This window comes from Rhipicephalus microplus, chromosome 9, assembly GCF_043290135.1.
Source record: "Rhipicephalus microplus isolate Deutch F79 chromosome 9, USDA_Rmic, whole genome shotgun sequence".
Lineage (NCBI taxonomy): Eukaryota > Metazoa > Arthropoda > Arachnida > Ixodida > Ixodidae > Rhipicephalus > Rhipicephalus microplus.
In genome coordinates, this window is record NC_134708.1 from 9837115 (window position 1) to 9855468 (window position 18354).

The 18354-nt window shown below is 48.3% G+C and overlaps 1 protein-coding gene and 1 long non-coding RNA gene across 3 annotated transcripts in view; one reads left to right on the forward strand and one right to left on the reverse strand.

Annotated features, from left to right (window-relative positions):
- Positions 1 to 18354, reverse strand: part of LOC119163463 (phytanoyl-CoA dioxygenase, peroxisomal) — a 54208-nt gene that overhangs the window by 12096 nt on the left and 23758 nt on the right. For both annotated transcript variants that reach the window (XM_075873111.1, XM_075873110.1), the window contains exon 3: positions 13910 to 14146. In XM_075873111.1, the coding sequence (XP_075729226.1) occupies positions 13910 to 14146 (237 nt within the window). The remainder of the gene's footprint in view (positions 1 to 13909; positions 14147 to 18354) is intronic.
- LOC142771527 (uncharacterized) overlaps positions 10627 to 18354 on the forward strand; it is a 177549-nt gene continuing 169821 nt past the window's right edge. The window contains exon 1 of the long non-coding RNA XR_012885971.1: positions 10627 to 10897. This is a non-coding gene — a long non-coding RNA (uncharacterized LOC142771527). The remainder of the gene's footprint in view (positions 10898 to 18354) is intronic.

The window sequence follows — 18354 nt, forward strand, 5'->3', positions numbered from 1 at the left end:
ACGATCGGTCGTGCGCCTTCTACGGTTGCATTCCGCCACGCGGCCGACGCAGCGTCCTGCAACTGTGTCCGTGTTCCGCGTGAAACTCACCGGCGTCAGCATTCTGCGACCGTGGTGACTTTGAGCACGGTGCTAGTGACAGTTGAACGCGGTTGCTGTTACGTTGAGACTACATGCAATGCTGGTGGAGAGTGTACCAAGCGGAACAGAAAAGGTGTTTTAATACGCACATGCAAGTTGTTACTGTACACACACAACACGAAACTACGTATGTGCACATTGTCCTCATGGCGTCTTGCTGGGCCCAACAGCGTCGTCCGTTGTCACAAGCAGGAGCACTGCTCAACCGTCACTGATCTGCAGGGCGTTCGTCGTCATTCAGCTTCGTCATGGTGCTCAACGCAATTTTGCTGAACACTAACTGCTTCATCCGCGTCATCCGCCGCACGACACATGGATATTCACTTGTTCTACGCACTGTTGAAACCCCGTGATGGGCGAGGATTTGTAAACGTTGCTAAGAGTAATGTAACTGCCAGAAGAACACTGCGTAACCAATAACGCGGCGCAGAGCACAGATATTGTCCGCCACGGCTCAGCACGAGACCTGGGGAGGCACACATTCCGCCGCCAGCCGCGGCCGCTCACTGCGAGACCAGCTCCACTGCGCAACACGTAACCATAGCAACGCCGCCATTGTGCCTAGTGAATATGGCCGCCATGATGTCATTTCCGCAACACTTTTCACGCCCTGCGCTGGCTGGGCTATGGTGGCTAGAATTGGGAGGTGACGCCAACGGGAGCTCGGAGCCGCTCCTTCGTTTCGAGCAGCGCGGCGGTGGCGCTGTCGGCGGAATGGTGATGCTAGTTACGCGCGCGCGCCTTGAGCGCGCGGACCTTTCAAAGATGCTGTTGCTGAAGCATGATTCAGATAAATTGGCGATTCAGATAACTCACTGTGACGATGGCTGATAGAACGCCATTTCAAGCATTAAAAGAAATTGGCTGCCGCTGCAAGACTTCTGTGACGTTGAATCTGCGCAAATTAAAGCTTTCGTTCGCATATCCCTGCAGTGTTTTGGAGTGCAAGGCGACGGCGTTTTTTTAAAAAAAAAATATTACCAAAGTTCTGGGCGAGGAAAATAAAACAAATATTTATTGCACATCATATTATTAGGAAGATCTATTGCACATCATGGAATACAGGGTAAAATAAAATAAAATGAAAAAATACGCACATTTACATACGCTCGGGAGTAGTTAAAAACATTGAAACATTGCACACAGACAGCGCATCGCTTGGCACTAAGTAATAAGAGGCATACAATCACTTTCCACTCGGCAAAAAAAAATCAATAGAGCTTAAAGTTACAATATCAAACTCAGAGCACGCGTCTAAGCTTCAGCAATTTCATTCTTTCCTGCTTAGCATTTCGTTTGCTGTTCTGGGCTTTCACATGAAAGTGGAGCCTAGTAAGAACATAAAACTTGATAATTTTGTTTGTGAGGGACATACTGTGGTCAGGGCAGCCAACAAGTGTAAGCTTTCTTAACTGCAAGAAGGAAACCAAGTCCATGATGCTGTCAGGTTTGACTTCTGTAACACTGAAGCAGTGGGCAAAAGTGTTCTCGAGAGTGGTCACGAGTTCATTGAGCTTGACTGATGGGTACAGCAGGCCTCCTCGGTCAACAGCAGCCGTGAGGGATGCTGCAGCTGGAGATGGATCGTTCTCGCCTTGTAGGAGCTGCTGGCTGCACTCTGCACATTTGGTGCTTGCAACGCTTTTTCTTGCCACATATCCAGCCATGTAGAATATGAGTCTGGCATCGCTGCTTTGCACGACCATGTCTGCATGCTCGGAGCCGTGGCCGTATTCATTGAGCACTTCATGTGCTTCGGCAAGGTTTCCTACGTCAAGAAGCTCGTCTAATTTCCTCCGAGGAGTGAGGTCCTTTCCGTTGTCAGCTCCCAGCAGACTTCTCAGCAGTCCTGAGGACACATTGCTTCCTTTCGGTGGTTTTGCCAAATTCTGGAAGCTCAAAGTGTTGACCGAGATTAGGAACTGGGAGGCAGTCGGATGATCATTGCATCCAGACATTTGTCGGACGATTCCAAACAGCCTCTCCAGGGGGTCCTGACTCAAGCGGCATGTCATCATATAGCTGAAGTTCAACTTCATCGTCAGGTAGCGGAGAAGGTGTAGCGTGCTTGATAAGGTAACACAAAGCCCCTCGGCTGTACTGCGGCTTAGGAAACCTCCGGAGCCAGCAGCTGTTTCCCAATCGTCCAGGTAAGTCAAGAAGTTTTGAATGCACTTCTCGTGCATCCCTCCAGGCTTAAGTGCACCCGAACTGCACCTTGAAGTCATGGCCTCAATGAGCCTTCTCATTCTTTCCACAAAGCTGACTGTCGCCGCTGTGCTCCCATGCTTTTCTTCGATGGTTGCATTGTACAAGAAAAGGCCTCTGAGGACTTCATCACTGTAAAGCCGCACTGCATAATTTACCCTCATTTTCTCAAAGCCATTGGGATGCACAACCGATTTGCTAATATGAGGCATGGCTTTGAGAGTCGTGTCATGCTGTTCATCAAGCTTCCGGGCACAGTCAATAGGGTCAACACTGGCATGGCCTTCTGGCAGTTTCACGCCCGTTCGAACAAAGGTGTTCCTCACACATTTAAGAAGGTGTGGGAAGTCCGAGATGAAGTGCAGAAAACGTTCTGGGTCTGTAGGGTGCTGCCTTCTACATACTGTGTTTTCTTTCCTGCCGTGTATGCCGAATGAGTGCCACATGCTTCTGTTCCACGCAGCTCCATCAGTGGTGATAAAGTCTACGTGCAGACCGGCGTTTTCGCTCATGACTACTGCTTCGAGGATTATTTTGCCTAACGTCTCGGACTTCACATTGCTGCGTGATGCGAACACACCAATAATCTGGTGCCACGTGCCTGTAAAAGGCACGAACAATACTACAAGGCCATGGTCACATGCTACGGAGCGCTCACTCTCTGGTGTGAACTTCCCAAGGTCCACAAAACCTTCGATGGTGCCATCGGTTCCCAAGCTCAAGTGTTCAGATAGCTTAATCTCATCAATTAACAGCCCACCATGGCGCTGGAACAAGTCCATAGATTTTGTTTTTTCCGCCACAGCAGCAAACACTTTTTCGCTCAGGCCGAATCCACTCCTGTAACGCTTGAGATATCGACGTAGTGATGTTCGAGAAGGCAACGCCATGATGTTGTTTTTGCGTATATGCTCATAGAGGCGTGGGCTTTTCATGGACATAATAAGGCACTCTAGAGCCCATTCACTTTCATACTTCATCCCTTTCGTGGATTTTCTTTTAGCCGCAGCAAAGCACGCCTTGACTTGTTGCTGCTGCTTAATGGGTAGGGCCTTCACCGCTTCTTCAAATGCTGTAGAATCATTCCGTGCATTCTTTTCTTTCATTTGTTTGATGAGTGATTTAGCCTGCAGGACACTCAGGCGACTCCTTTTCGCTTGCGCTGTTCGCAGCTTAAGCCTGTATGAAAGCTTTTGGGACTGGGCCACATTTTTGCCTTTTCTTCGCCTGTAGGACTCACGATTCAGGAGTAGTCTTCTGAGGTGCTTGCATTGTGGGCAGGCTTTTTCTGGCGTTGGAGCAACCCCACGGCAAGATGGGCTGAAGGTTCTGCCATCAAAAGTCTTCTCCTTGTACTTTAAATTCACTCCAAATTCACCAGTTTTACCAAACCCTCTGCATGGTATCATGGAGTCGACGTCGCGAAGCAACTCTTCTGCCATTTCGATGTCGGTAATGTCAAGGGTCTTTATTTTTGTGGCTTGCACAAAAGCTGTCGCTTGAAGTTTGTTTTCATCTGATGTCATTAGCACATACTTGTCAATAGTCAACTTGTCACCATCTAGTGCGCAAACTGTAAACACCGTGGCGTTGTCGGCTCCAGCAATTAGATGTCGAGCCCAGTAAGCGCTGGGAAGACCACACTTGCGGACGTCGGGAATTGCGGGCACATTCGGAACAGGTATTTGGTTACTGTCGCTTTCTGTGCTGTACGAGCCAGCTGTCTCCTCGCAAGCAGACGTGCTTGGTTCCTGACGCCGAATTTTCGATGGTAGGCCGCAAGTGGATGTTCTTGACGTCCTTTTCTTCGGCACTTTCTTTGAAAGATACGCAGGAACATTTGGGAATTGGGAATATGGTTGGCACCGCGTCAGATTTCAGCACCGGTTTCCCTCGGGGAATCTGAACAGTTTCGCCGTTTATCACATGCGTGTAAAAACGCTCAATAAACTGCTCGTCGAAATGAAGCTCACATAGCGCCGACTTCACGTCCAACGACTTGTCGGCACGGGGTACGGCTCGTTGCCAGGCTTCGAAGAGGGCAGGGTCTTTGGGAACAGAGAAAAGAGAAGCACGCTGACCTTGCTCCCTCGATGACACATAGCCGCTCGTGCAGCCAGGAGCAAAGCAGTGGCGTTGCCTCGCTTTCGTAGTGCTGGAGTTCATCCTAAGGTCGGCACTCACACTGTCATGTCAGCAACTAAATACATTTTGCCATAAGCGAGACATCAACGCGGAAAACTGCACACACCCAGACACGCTTCCAGAGGCGAACCAGCAAACCCAGCGGCGAGTCGACGAGAGAGCGCGGAGCGCGCGCTTCGCCCGCATCACTATGCCGACAGGAGCGCCGTGGTGGCCGTCGCGGCGGCGCTTGAAAACGAGGATCGCGCGCGCTCGGCGAATATGCGGGCGCTGGCGTCACCTCCCAATTCTAGCCACCATAGCTGGGCATGCCCTCTCTAGAGTGCCTAGAATATTCTCCTAGTGTCATGAACAGGCGCCTTCCCCATCGGCGACTGGGAAATTGATTTGGATTCAGCGTTAGGGGGCGCTACTTGCAACTGGCGCGTCAGTTTGCGTGCCGGCCGGGCCTTTCAACGTTGTGTCGGGTGGCGACTTGTCTGTGTGGTGAAGCGTGTTCTCGCTACGTTTCGAATATGTGCCGTGAATTCTCGTGCAGCGATTGTGTGTGACTATGCCTGAAAAAAAAAAAGGAAGAACGTGCTTTGTGCCTTTGTGCAAAGGCGGGTACAAGTCTTTCAAGGAGAAGGTGTCTCTGTTCAGGGCTCGGGCAGACCCTGTTCGTCTTCAAGAATGGGCGCGAAACATCAAAAGAGGTGACAAAGTTCTAGACGAAACTTGTGTAGTGTGTTCTCGTCATTTTGATGATCGCTACATCCAAAGAACTTTCAAGCATGTCATCAACGGCGAGGACGTCGAATTCGACCGTGAACGACCATCGCTAACGCCGGACGCCGTTCCTACCATTTTCCCGGATGACCCCGCTTACCTGACTAAACCAGTGCCTCGAAAAAGAAAAGAGAGGAATATTGCTGACTGCACAGCTCCGCCTGCTAAGCGTAAAGCGCTGAATGAACCCACGACTTCCCAGGCCTGTGACGATGCTGCCGCTGGCGAGGAAACAGCACAGGCGCCGCACCCGTTTCACAGCATAACGCCGCCGTCAGCATTTTGCAGCAAAATTTGCTTGCCCAGTGACCCAGAAGCATTGTGCTTCGCATGGCACTACAATACAGTGCCGGGTGACGTGTGCGTGTTGAAACACGTAGTGTTTTCGTCAAGCAAGGAAGTAGGTGCTGCAGATGGGTACCTTTGCAGTACTTACTGCGGCATAAATGTGGAAGAGCACTATGTCAGCACCGAAACTGACGCACTCGCTTCGCTGAAAAGGGCCGACGATCTGCTTCTTTGTTGCGGCTGCGAAATTGAGCCTGCCGCTGGCACTAAGTGCGTCCGTTTCGGAAGCGGATGTTTTTCGCCCAAGTGCTTGGTTACTACGCAGGATGGGAAAGCTTGCTTGAGGTGCAAGTACCTGAAGAGACTGATTCAAAATCAGCGGACCAGACTGAAGAAGAAACGCAGAGGCACATTCAAGCAGCGCATTTCTAGGAAGTCTGTGCAGTTGTTCCGGGCTAAGAAGAAGCTGGCTAAGGCGCAAAGGAGCATTGAAGAGCTACGGGCAGCCAACAATGGAATTGCCAGGGCTGCTTTAGAAAAACGGTTGAGTGGTCTGCCAGTGAAGCAGCGTATTGCTGTCAAAACCTGCTTTCAGGCAGCCACTAGGAAGTCGACGAGAGGCATGTCGTATGACAAACTGTGGATATTGGAGTGCATTCTTATGCGAATGAAAAGTCCACAGCTTTACGAGCATGTCCGCAGGCACGAAATAATGGCTCTGCCAAGCAAGTCTTGCTTAGACAAGCATATGAAAGGCTTTAAGAGCGCATTTGGATTTAACTCCAAAGTCCTTTCAGCACTACAGGAGAAGACCAAGGAAATGGACGTGTTTAGCCGTCATGGTAGACTTGTATTTGACGAACTCAAACTTTCAGAGAACATTAACGTCAAGGCATCTGGGGAGCTGACAGGATTTGTGGACTTAGGACCATTTACGGATGACAGAAATAAGACAGAGGCCAGTGACCACGGGTTCGTGGTTATGTTTCAGCCATTCCAAGGTATGTGCATTTGAAACACAGCCGTATTGTGGATGAATGTTTACAAGTACTTAAATTTATCAGCAGCGTTTGGTACTAATACTCGATTGCCTCTTTGACCTGATTTCATCTGGGGGGCTACTCATGCATTGTGGGATTCGATATCTTTGCAGGAAAATGGACTCAGATCCTTGGCGTTTTTGACTCAAAAGGCAATGTAAAAGCCTCGGTCCTGTCTAAAATTCTTCTGGAAGCCACAATCCTCGCGGAAAACGCTGGACTATTTGTTTATTATTGGACAAGCGATGGTGCAACCTGGAACCGGGCTCTCTGAAAGCTGTTTGGAATCAAAGGTGTGATATCTCTACTTTTAATTTTTAAATTAATTATATGAGCTGGTAGTCAACCAGGTGCTTTTTTTCTATTTGTGCAGCTACCTCCAACGGAATCCCCTGCAAAGTTCCACATCCGGTCGAGCCAGGGAGGAACGTGCCCTTCATATCAGACTTTCCTCATCTGATCAAGTGCATCCGAAATGCATTTTTGTCGACAGGCCTGCAGATCCCAGATGATCACGTCCATGTTGATGTTGTCAGAGAGGCATGGATTAAGGACAGCAAGTCACTGACACTAAAAGTGATGCCGCACATCACGGAGTCACACGTGCAGCCAAAAGCATTTGAGAAAATGAGGGTAAACCTCGCATTTCAGCTTTTTAGTGAGGAAGTTTTGAAAGGGATTTTTTCTTTTCAAGGACCACCTAGTTAAAACGTTTAAGATAACACAGTCTACGGAGAAGTTTATTCAAACGATGGAAAGACTGATTTTTATAATGACGGCACGAATCCCTTCGAAAGGCCTTAGATGTGGTTCAGCAAGTGCAAAGTTTCTGGAAGACTTTCTCCCATTTCTGCGAGAGTGGGAAGAGCATGCTGCCAAGCACGGCGGGGGGTTTTTAAGCGAGAGTACTGCTCTAGGGCTCCGGGTGACTATTCAGAGCGCACTGTCACTCCCCAGCTACGTAACTAGCACACTGAAGTACACATATTTGCTAACTGCAAACCTAAGCCAGGACAAGATGGAAAATGTGTTTGGTGCCGTCCAGCAGGCCTTTGGGAGCAACGATCACCCCTTCCCTGAGCAATTTTTGGTCGTCATTAATAACATGGCATTTTACAGCCTCGCCAGACCCCCTAAAGGAGGTAACTCTCCTCCTGAACTGGTTACTGCTCTTTTAGAGCCTTCTGTTGTGCCCGAACAAAAGGGAGCTCGTGCAACAGCCCTCGTTGATAGCCTTCTGGATGAAGGAAACCTGCCGCATGCTGAAGAAGTGCTGGAAAGGCATGCCTCCCTGCTTGACTATGATGGCATGGTAGAAGAAAAGAGCGATAGCCGGCTAATTTTCTATATAGCTGGCTATGTTGTGCGCAAATCTCTGAAAAAATTTCCATGCCCTGATTGTGCATCTTGTCTCTGCATTATGCCTCTGCAAGCAGAATCGAACTGCAATGCCACGCTGACGAATCAGTTCAACCATGGGGGCCTGCTCTACCCATCAGACGCTCTTGAAAAGCTCATCACAAAGCTTGAAAATGCTTTCACTGTGTTTTTCAGCCGGAACAAGCTTCATGCCGAAAGCTTGGTTAGCTTCTTGCTTTTTCTTCAGGGTCATGAACTTGAAAAAGTTGGCTGCATTGAGCACGGTCGTAAGCTAACTACAGCGATTATTAAGTTTTACGCACTCACCAGACTGCACTTCTTCACGAAAGCAACAAATAAGAGCCTGTCCTCTAAGCGAGAGAAGCAAAAGCTCTTGAAAATGCGGCGGTGTCAGTAAGGTGTTCAGTGCTGTTCATGTAAAAAATGTAAATAAGTTCCTGGTACAGTGGCTTTTGTAATTAAGAAATCTGGCATTGTGAATCTGTTAGGAGTTCGGAGCTGCCAAAGTGAAAAATGTAAATAAATTCTTGACACTGACTTCTGCAATAAATGTTGATATTGTAAATTGACATTTTGTATTGGTTTGTTTTTCCTTACTGCTGGTAACTCATTCGCAGGGGGTCCTGTTCGCCAGTGGTTTCGTCTGGCGCACTGTCATTGCTTTGGCATTATTTATTTTTCTGATTACTTCGAGGCGTGAAGGGCCAATCGAAGAGATAATGACCCTTGTACGTGGGTGCGTCCAGGCCTGCAACCGAATGCAGGAAAAGTAAGTGTCCATAATACATTGTATATATAAAAAGTTGCGAGAAGAGGGTTTGTACAGTGCCTGCGATTCTGCACATGACAACAAAGTCGCGACAGCAGCCTACGGGAGGGAATGGTGGTCGCGGATGAGGAAAGAAATATGTGATTTTTTGTGTTGAACAGTCGTACCGCTGGGAGTCCCCGGTTGGCCACCCCTTAATTACCGCATTTTAAAAAGTAGCATTGGTAACGCGCGAGTGGCCAATCTATGAAGAGGCGGCACGGCAGGAGGACACAAAATCTCAACAAGGCAGAGAGCTCGCATACATTTCGTTCAAATTCACACGCTTTATTTACGGTCTGCATGGAAAACGCAGGATAACAAGGCAATCGCGTGCTAAGCCATCAAACCACCACTGCAATTGCAACGCAAAGCGTCTGCTCCGGCTTGCTGCCTCCCCAGCTTGCCGAAAAAGCAGCGCGCCAGAGAGCGGTACTGCCACCTGGCGGCTGTATCGCATACCGTTTCCCCTCGGCCGACCCGTTCACGACACTAGGAGAAATATTCTAGGCACTCTACCCTCTCCTTACCTTTTTCCTTCCTCCGTGGCAAGCACCGACCGGCTCTGTGGCTTAAGATATGGCCATGATCTGGCTACAACACTTGGATTGGCTCACATTGGCTGTCAACAACACGTGCTTCTATTTTGATCTACCAGATGGCACAACACGCTTCACGCTCGTTACGTACGCGGGTACTACGGCGTACTAAAAGCCGATTAGTGGCAAACGACTCCACGTAACGCAAGGCGCTTGCGTGATGCGTACGTAGCACCATTCCGCAGTACTAAAACTCTCTACTATCGGCTGTATGCGTAAGTTCCAGAACAAGCTGTAATGTTCGCGTTGTGTGCGCAATCTCATCGGAAGGTTCTAAGATTATCCAGATGATTCCCAGTCATCCGGGCGCGCTTTGCGCAAGGCGGAACTTGCGCGTGCGATAAGGTGTTAACAAAAGTAAAAAAGAAAGGAGTACGCGTGGCAAGATGTATTCCCTTTACAGTGCACGTTGGCAAGCACCGACATGACAACCATTTGTTCATCATTAAGCGGCTCTGTACTTAGTTTACTGAACCGGCCAATATCGTTTATTATTATAATTGTTGGAGTTTTACGTCTCGAAATTACGGTGTGATTATAAAGAACGCCGCAGTAGAGGGTTCCGGAAATTTACCCTCGTATTCACCAACGCTCCTCGATTTCACCCTTCACTTACTTGACAGAGTTCAGCACTGTGCCACCACTCCGCTGAAAATGACGTTGCGCCACTCAAGAATCGCAGCAGACTACCGCTGATATGCAGTGACTTGCCGAACCTAGAGATCGCACTCCCATCGGCTTTCTCAAGCGAAGGCGAAGCGTTGAGCGAAGGGAGGTTCTAGAATACGGGGGTTAGACCACCTATCATTCTTTAACAGACAACGCACAGCATACAAGTCTCTATAGCATTTCGACTCCGTCGAAAAGCGACTGCCGTTTCCAGTACGTCATGAGGCAATAACCTCTCGATTGGACCACATATGTGAGGGATATCAGTTGCGAATTGTTTCGTTCTTTGGCTTGCAGCCACAAGCCCGCTCTGCATGCCTTATCTCGCATGACTACCGTGCACGATCAACTCGTTTCACTCGGTTCTGTGTGTTTCACACTGCGCAAGCGGAGATAACGGCGTGTAGCCAAAAAGAGCGAAACACTGATAAGGCCCACCGCTTAGAGCTGATATTGCCCACGTGTTTTATAACGAAAAAAAGTAAGTGGCGGGAACAGATATAGCGCCCGCAGGAAGCGTATACTGAAAGCGAGAAGGAGCCACTCTCTCCACTTTGAATTCGGAAACCGCGCATCAGCATTCCAGCGATTTCAACAATTCCAGTTGATCACGCGCGCTCGGACCACTCGTTTTGGTGCGACGACATCGGTCATCGTGGGAACGCTCCGGACGAAAGTGTCGCCGCAGTTCGGGAGCAGGTGCGTGCAGGTACGTTCAGACACGTTTCCATGTGGAATAGGGCCAATGCAAAAGAGCTTGTTCTGCTGGCAAGCTTGGATTTGCGACTTCCGAGAACTCGTTCCTGAACACGGCTGACTGCCTCGAGACTTGCCATCGTGATTAACCATGGGTAAGTACCTTTTGGAAAAAAGACACCTGATTAGCACCAGCCAGCCTGGTTGGTTTCTGGTTAGCTCGCGCAGTGGTCGTCAAGAGCTGTAATATATGGCAAATATTGCGGTGAGGGTATAAATGCAAATAACGCCGGTGTCCTTATATTCACGCGCACGTTAAAGGACCCAAGGAGGTCCAAGTTAATCCGGTGACTTCTCCTCACGACCCGCTATGGCTGTCAAGTGGTTATACTCTACCGCTGACCCGCAGATCGCGGGATGAAATTCGGGCCGCGGTATTTTCGATGGAGGTGAAAATGCTTGAGGCCCGTGTACTTGGACCTATAGATAGGAGCACGTTAAATGTGGCCGAAATTTCGGGAGCCGTCTACTACGACGCCTCACATATCGTGTTGTTGAGACGTTAAACCACAATAACTATATATTATTATTTAAACTCTCGTGCCCCATAATTATATCGCTTTATGACTCGTAAAACCACAGCAGTTGTTGCTATTAGCGCTCTGTGCCTTCTTTCCTGTCCATTCGTGTCTTTTTGCGCTGCATGCCCAACTGTACACTGCCGTTCTGTTATAATTCATTCACTCCAACACACATTCCCTGATCCACATATAATGTTAGCGTATCCGTAGACAATCGCTTGTGCGCATAATGCAGACAATGCGACCCGGTTCGTCGTTATACGGGCAGCAGCCGTGGGTGATCCAGCGCTTCCGTCTTTCCGAGCGCTTCCGCATTTATTTTTCTCGTGTCATTGTGCTGGCAGCGCAGTGTCAATCATCAGGGGCAGAGGCGTTCCAGACGCGTGCGTACGCGGAAATGTAGGCTGCTGCTCATGCCTTTTCCCTGGTTCTCCGCTCTTCAACCGGGTGGAACTCCGGCAAACAGCGCGCTACACCGGAAGTAAAACGACGCTATACGGTGACATCGTCGCTTTCTCCGGTTGCCGCTCCTTCGATTCGAAGCGAAAGAAAAGTCGCGTCTCTGAGGCCTACATTTCACGGGGTCGCCAGGCGAGAGAACGCGTAAACGAGGTGAAGTGTCTTTGCCGATGTCAAAGACGTTTGCGGCAGATGCTCGGACTGGAATGCGTGGTTTTTGTGCCACGCTGACAACAACGACTGACGGTTCGTTGGCTTGAGGCTGCTTGAGGCCGGAAATCTGAGCCGGCATGCAGTTGTTCGACCTGTTGTCTTTCTTCGAATGTTCATGAATCACTGATCAAATGTCGATAAGTTTAGTGTCCTGTAGATAGAATAGAAGGCTTAAAACATCGCTTTGCACAATTGTAGGTGATTTGATACGTAGGATTTAACGTCCCAAAACCACCATATGATTATGAGAGACGCCGTAGTGGAGGGCTCCGGAAATTTCGACCACCTGGGGTTCTTTAACGTGCACCCAAATCTGAGCACACGGGCCTACAACATTTCCGCCTCCATCGGAAATGCAGCCGCCGCAGCCGGGATTCGAACCCGCGACCTGCGGGTCAGCAGCCGAGTGCCTTAGCCACTAGGCCGCCGCGGCGGGGCCACAATTGTAGGTGGTTTGGTGGAATACTATTTGCTGCAAAGAAGCGTTCGAAAATAGCTATCGAACGAAGAACTGTTTCTTCGTATGATGTGCATAAGCAAGTGGTGCACCTCCTCCTGTGTCCAGCTGGGGTGTACGCCAACGTTCTTATTTGGTGTCAGAGCATCTTCGATTCGATTAAAACCCATCGAACGGGGAATTAGGTTTCATTGAACAGAGCAAGCTAAGACAGCCAGGATGAAGAAAAGGAGTGCAGTACAGAGTGCTGGCTGGCAATCTTATTCACTCTTAGCGGTACTTCGTTCACGGACTTTCTTTCATGGTTGGATGAAAAAAAAAAAAACAGCTTTTCATGAAGCACTTACGGTGCGACATTAAGCTGTGTCGACATTGACTATGTGCTCTAAGACTAAAAAGTGTCGTTTCACTTTTATTTGCCCCAAATGCGGCTTGTCCATTCATAAATCTCTTTAGAGAGTTGCCTTGACTCTCATTAGAAGACTCGGGTGACGCAGGACTCTCCAAAAGAGTGTTATCTTGTCTTTTTATAGAGAACCATAGATCCCACTACTCTCCTAAAGAGTCAACGGGACTTTCTAAAGATATTTAATGAATGGGCGAGTCACATTTCAAGCAAAGAAGAGCCAAACGACTCTTATTTAGTTAGTGTGGTATTTAGGTAGTAACCATCACGCCGCGGTGGTCTAGTGGCTTAAGTACTCGGCTGCTGACCCGCAGGTCGCGGGATCGAATCCAGGCTGCGGCGGCTGCATTTCCGATGGAGGCGGAGATGTTGTAGGCCCGTGTGCTCAGATTTGGGTGCACGTTAAAGAACCCCAGGTGGTCTAAATTTCCGGAGCCCTCCACTACGGCGTCTCTCATAATCACATGGTGGTTTTGGGACGTTAAACCCCACATATCAAATCATTTAGGTAGTAAGTACGTTGTTCTTGTGGGGATACATTGTTCTGGTAGTCCCTTTCGGCACCATGCCATTGGGCTGGCTAGAGCTCGATAACCGACGGGAAACGAATGACGCCGTAGTGCCGGCTCTCGAGCTTCTTGAATGGAAGGGTCATGTCACTTAGCGGACTATTGGAGGCTATACCTCCGCAGCACATACCAGCGTCCGTTTTAGATTTAGATGTCGATCGCAGACTGCTGGCTCACACCCACCCTGGAAAGTTGTCCAAGAAACGGGTGTAATTTTTAACAATCGCATTAGGTCTATGCACGGCTTTTCCTTATTTTTTTTGCAAAGTTTAACATCGTGGTTATTATTTTTATGTGCCACAAGAATACGACAAGCCCCACTACTCGCCACTGTGCCACTAAACAAAGAATTCCGCAGGCCGAGGGGAGGGAAAGAAAAAAAAAAGACAGTGGAATAGCCATGTGATGCCACCGGCTCCTCCCTTTCACCAGTCTTCATGGCACTGAGTGGCTGAAGGTACTTGAATTTTGTTTTCATTTACCTGCGAAGTTCGCCTGTACTGTGAGAGCACGTCGCGCATGGTCCTCTCGAGCCTGGCCTGCGCGTCGGCGTCCAGCTTCTCCCTCTGCTCCAGGGCGATGTCCATCCGGCTCGCCTGCGCCATGAGCGAGGCCGGCATCAGGCCCGGCACTACCAGGTAGCCCTGCTCCTCGTACTGCCGCCGCTGGTCCGCCGTCAGCAGGCTCTTACTGACCGGCGCGGTCGAGCCGCCGTTGCCCTGCGTGAACGAGCGCGCGTTGTTCAAACGGAAGATATCAGAAAATTGACCGGCCAACGGATCATAAGCGCCCGTAACAGAGCATAGAGCATTGGCGTGCGCAAGAATGGGGGTACGGGGCCCCGCCGCAGTGGTCTAGTGGCTAAGGTACTCGGCTGCTGACCCGCAGGTCGCGGGCTCAAATCCCGGCTGCGGCGGCTGCATTTCCGATGGAGGCGGAAATGTCGTAGGCCCGTGTGCTCAGATTTGGGTGCACGTTAAAGAACCCCAGGTGGTCAAAATTTCCGGAGCCCTCCACTACGGCGTCTCTCATAATCGTATGGTGGTTTTGGAACGTTAAACCCCACAAATCAATCAAATCAGAAGGCGGGTACGGGGGGGGGGGGGGGCTATCTTTCTTAATCACCTAAGGAGGGTGCGAAAAGTTGTACGTTTATTCAGTCGCAGACATTCCGTCATCAGGCTCTTAGAGCGCAGAGTTATGGGCAAGCAGGTTCTTGACAATAATGGGGACCGATATACCCCGATACTGCATTCTAAGAACTATTTTATTCCCAGCTGTACTTCCGTATATATATATAGCCAGTGACCAAACGCAGATAGGTCATTCTGAGAAGCATGTTGTTGCGGGGTTGCCGCTGTGACTATTGTGAAGTGTGCGAAGGGGAGGACGATGAATTGTTAATGTTCGGGGAAAACAGCAGCCGTCATGTTGACTGCTGGACCGTTTCCTACTGTAAATAAGCTGTGAATATATATTCGCAACATTTGAGAGGAGTGGCTGGGTGGAGGTGCACCGTCTTGTTTTCTTTTTTTTTTTTGAAAACGTCTTTTTTGGACTAGACAAACTGGGGAGGGGGGAGGTGGCATTGTCCTCCCACCTAAAGGGGAACCCTGCATACACGTCTATGGCACTGACTAGGTGAAACAAGTTATCAGGCACCAAGCATGGTGGTCTAGTGTGTCTGATGCCCGCAGGACCCAATTCCGGCAGGGGCAGCCACATTGGCGATAAAGGGAAACATGCTTGAGGCCAGTGCACTTAGCTTCGGGGGCCCGTGAAAGAACACCAGGAAATATAAATTACCGGAGCTCACTTCTACGGTGTCCCTCGTAGGTATATTGTGGATTTGGAACGTTGGAACCAAACACCAAATATGAATGCGACTACCGGTACCGGGATCGCACCAGTCACCTACGGCTCAGCAGCCGAACGCCATTACCACTGTATCACCGCGTCATCTTCTTATCGTCACTTTAATCGACACGGCATTTCACACGAGCAGCATATATCCTGCAATCAAAAACCATACATTAGTCTGCTCTTTCACTGTCTCTGTGTTCATCCGTATGTGTTTCCTTCTTTCGTGGTACCCGCAATTAGTTAGCAACCTTTAAAATAGGTCAGGTAACTCTTCAGGGCTTCTTTCTCAGACGACCATATTCTGCCTCTGCGCGCGAAGCAGAAAAGTGAAAGGAGCAACCTTGGAGGCGTTTAATATGAGCACCCGAGTGTTCCACGTACACCCAGGCACGCTGGTGACGTAGGGTGTTTGAATGTCCGCTCGCTTTTTTCGTTGGGTTTATTCAAGGCCCGGCCGCCTGTTTCCGTCAAGGACGCTGCGACCATTTGCCGAGTGTCCTGTGAACGAAGATTCGCGCTCGTCTCCGACTTCGCCTAGGTGTAAGCAGCTCAGTGTTATATCCGCATGGTTTGTCGTGTTGCGACGAAAGAACTGCGTTGTTGCGGTGCGAATTTTAAAAAATATGGCGATGGCGCACTAAATAAAAAAATATGGCGCACTAAAATTGTTACCTGCTGTTTTATTTAATTAGACCTGGCTTGCCGCATATATTTCTTTTTAAATATATACACACATTTTTTTTCGACTGTCGCACGTTCAATGACTCTGGACGACTCCCTAAAGAGTGTAAAGATCTTCCATCAAGACACTGTTCTGGCACACTCCACGCTCGCGCACAAACTAAGGATCACAGCTACTGTAGTGTTGCCTGCCGATGTGCTTAACCAGTTCGAACTATAGAGGTGGCAATTTACGTGTGGCTGCTGAAAGTTCTATTTTAATTATGTTGTTTTTGAATGTTTTGTTTTGTCATGTCAGTGCGATATCTTGAGTTTGTGTTGTGTTTCTGGATATTGCATGGCGAGTTCAAGTTTTGCTTACCACTGAAACTTCCCGTACCGCACGTTGTTGGAGTTAGTCAAGCTGCAACTATTGTAGCTTTTGCTTTACTATCCTCAGTATAAATGGCACATTTCTTATCTTTTGTACAGATGTTCTGCTCTGATAAAGTAAACCAAATCTTAAATCTTAAAGAGAGCTAACGTGTATCCTTAAAAGGTGTTACCTACATCACAAGCCAGGGCTCGCACGAAAAAGGCCAAGTAGACGGTCGTTTTTTGATCTGTAGGGGCAGGAGGAACAAGGAAACCAAAGATTGCTCTATTCGCAGGTGAATCATGTAATTGCATAGTTCTAGCGTCTTCTTTTTGAAGTAGCATAAAGATAATTTAAGGTTTAAAAAAAAGCTGTATGTTTAATATTTATTTACCTTGAACGAAATGGTGGGTGTCGCATATAAATAGTAATTGTTTTATGTTGGACGAGGTACTCGTCCTGTTTCTTTCGTTTTGTGTTCCGGTTAGGGCCCGGTCATTGAGCGCGAATACCTTATGCTCCCATATTACCCCATGCCTGTGTCAGCCAACCAGCAAACACATTCAGCTGACTAAAAAGCTGATCATGAAAACTTTGTCTTAATTATTCGAACATCGGGTTCGATCCCAAGCCATGGCGGCCGTGTTTTGGTGAAACAAAGAAAAAAAAAACGCTAGAGGCCCGTAGGCTTTGATTTACACGCACTCTAATGAACACCAGAGGCTCGTTATTCCGGAGCTCTCCACTATGGCGGGCCTCATAATTTTATTGTGGTTATGAACGTAAAACCCCAGGTATTATTATTTCATTTGAGACTTCTACTAGGGCATACAAATTTTTTAGGTTCTCGTACGATAAGTTTTTTATGGGGTTGTCAATGGTTGCCCCTCTAGGCACTCTGAATAAGGATGAATTCCCTCACAATGGACATGAAGACAGGGTTTATGTGGGATACTTATAGCACAGTCCCTTAATAATACCAAAAGCATTGAAGGACTCTGCTTATAGGTAATGGCCTTGATGCGTGCACGTATTTATCAAATAATGAAAGGAGGGTTATGTCACGACGAATGCTCAAAAGGAAACCAAACTGCAGAAGTGAATTTGAGATGAGGGTGAACAAGTGTTATGTATGCTAAGACATGCATATTTCTGGGCGTCTACCGTATGTTGTGGCGTAAGTAGCCTAATGAACGTGAGGTGTTGCTACAGATGCTGGTGATGTGGGCACTCCAGGGAAGGTTAGATGTTAAGGTTACACCTCAATATTTAAGAGTTTACTTTAGACACGTGATTGCCATTAAAGAAGTATGAAAAGTATTATTTGGGCTGTTTCCGAGAGAAGAACATTGCATTTACTTGATTTAGGAGACATAAGCCGACAATCACACCAATTGCTAATGAGGCCGATTTTGTTTTGAATTATTGCGTGATCACCAGTACTAGTTATTGCTCAATAAATTATAGTCTTCGGCGAAAATGCGCGTCTATGAGGATCAATTACTCGGTTAGTCGTTAATATGAACAGGTTGTTCTTTTCACGTCCTGATGCAAGAGAAAGTGAAGGATGCTTATAAACTATGGTAATACTGGAGTTAGAAAATGCATGAAGCATTTCTGTTTGATTGTTTTAGTGGTACGTTGAATGAGATCAGTGGCAAATAGTGTGGGTTTTCGAAAGCAGCTTCCTGTACTTACTTTTACAATTATTTTTCAAGACCTCCGTTCGTGGCAACAATAAACTGCATTCACATTAGGTGCGTGACCTACGAGCTTGGAGGGGCCCTGCAACACTCTTTGCGTTATTATCAAATTTTTCCACCGAAAGAGTTATGTGCCTGACTGCCGCAAAAATTTTACAATTCGTCCTGTACGAGCTGATTTACGGGGATTTACCAGCGAGCGCGCTGAAAGCTCCGCAGGGAGGGGAAGAAAAAGGTGGCACAAAGATGCGCACGTTCGTGAGCGCGTCGTGAACTTGAGCGCTTCTTTTTTTTTTTCTTCGAATGAGCAGTTTATTTTCGGTAC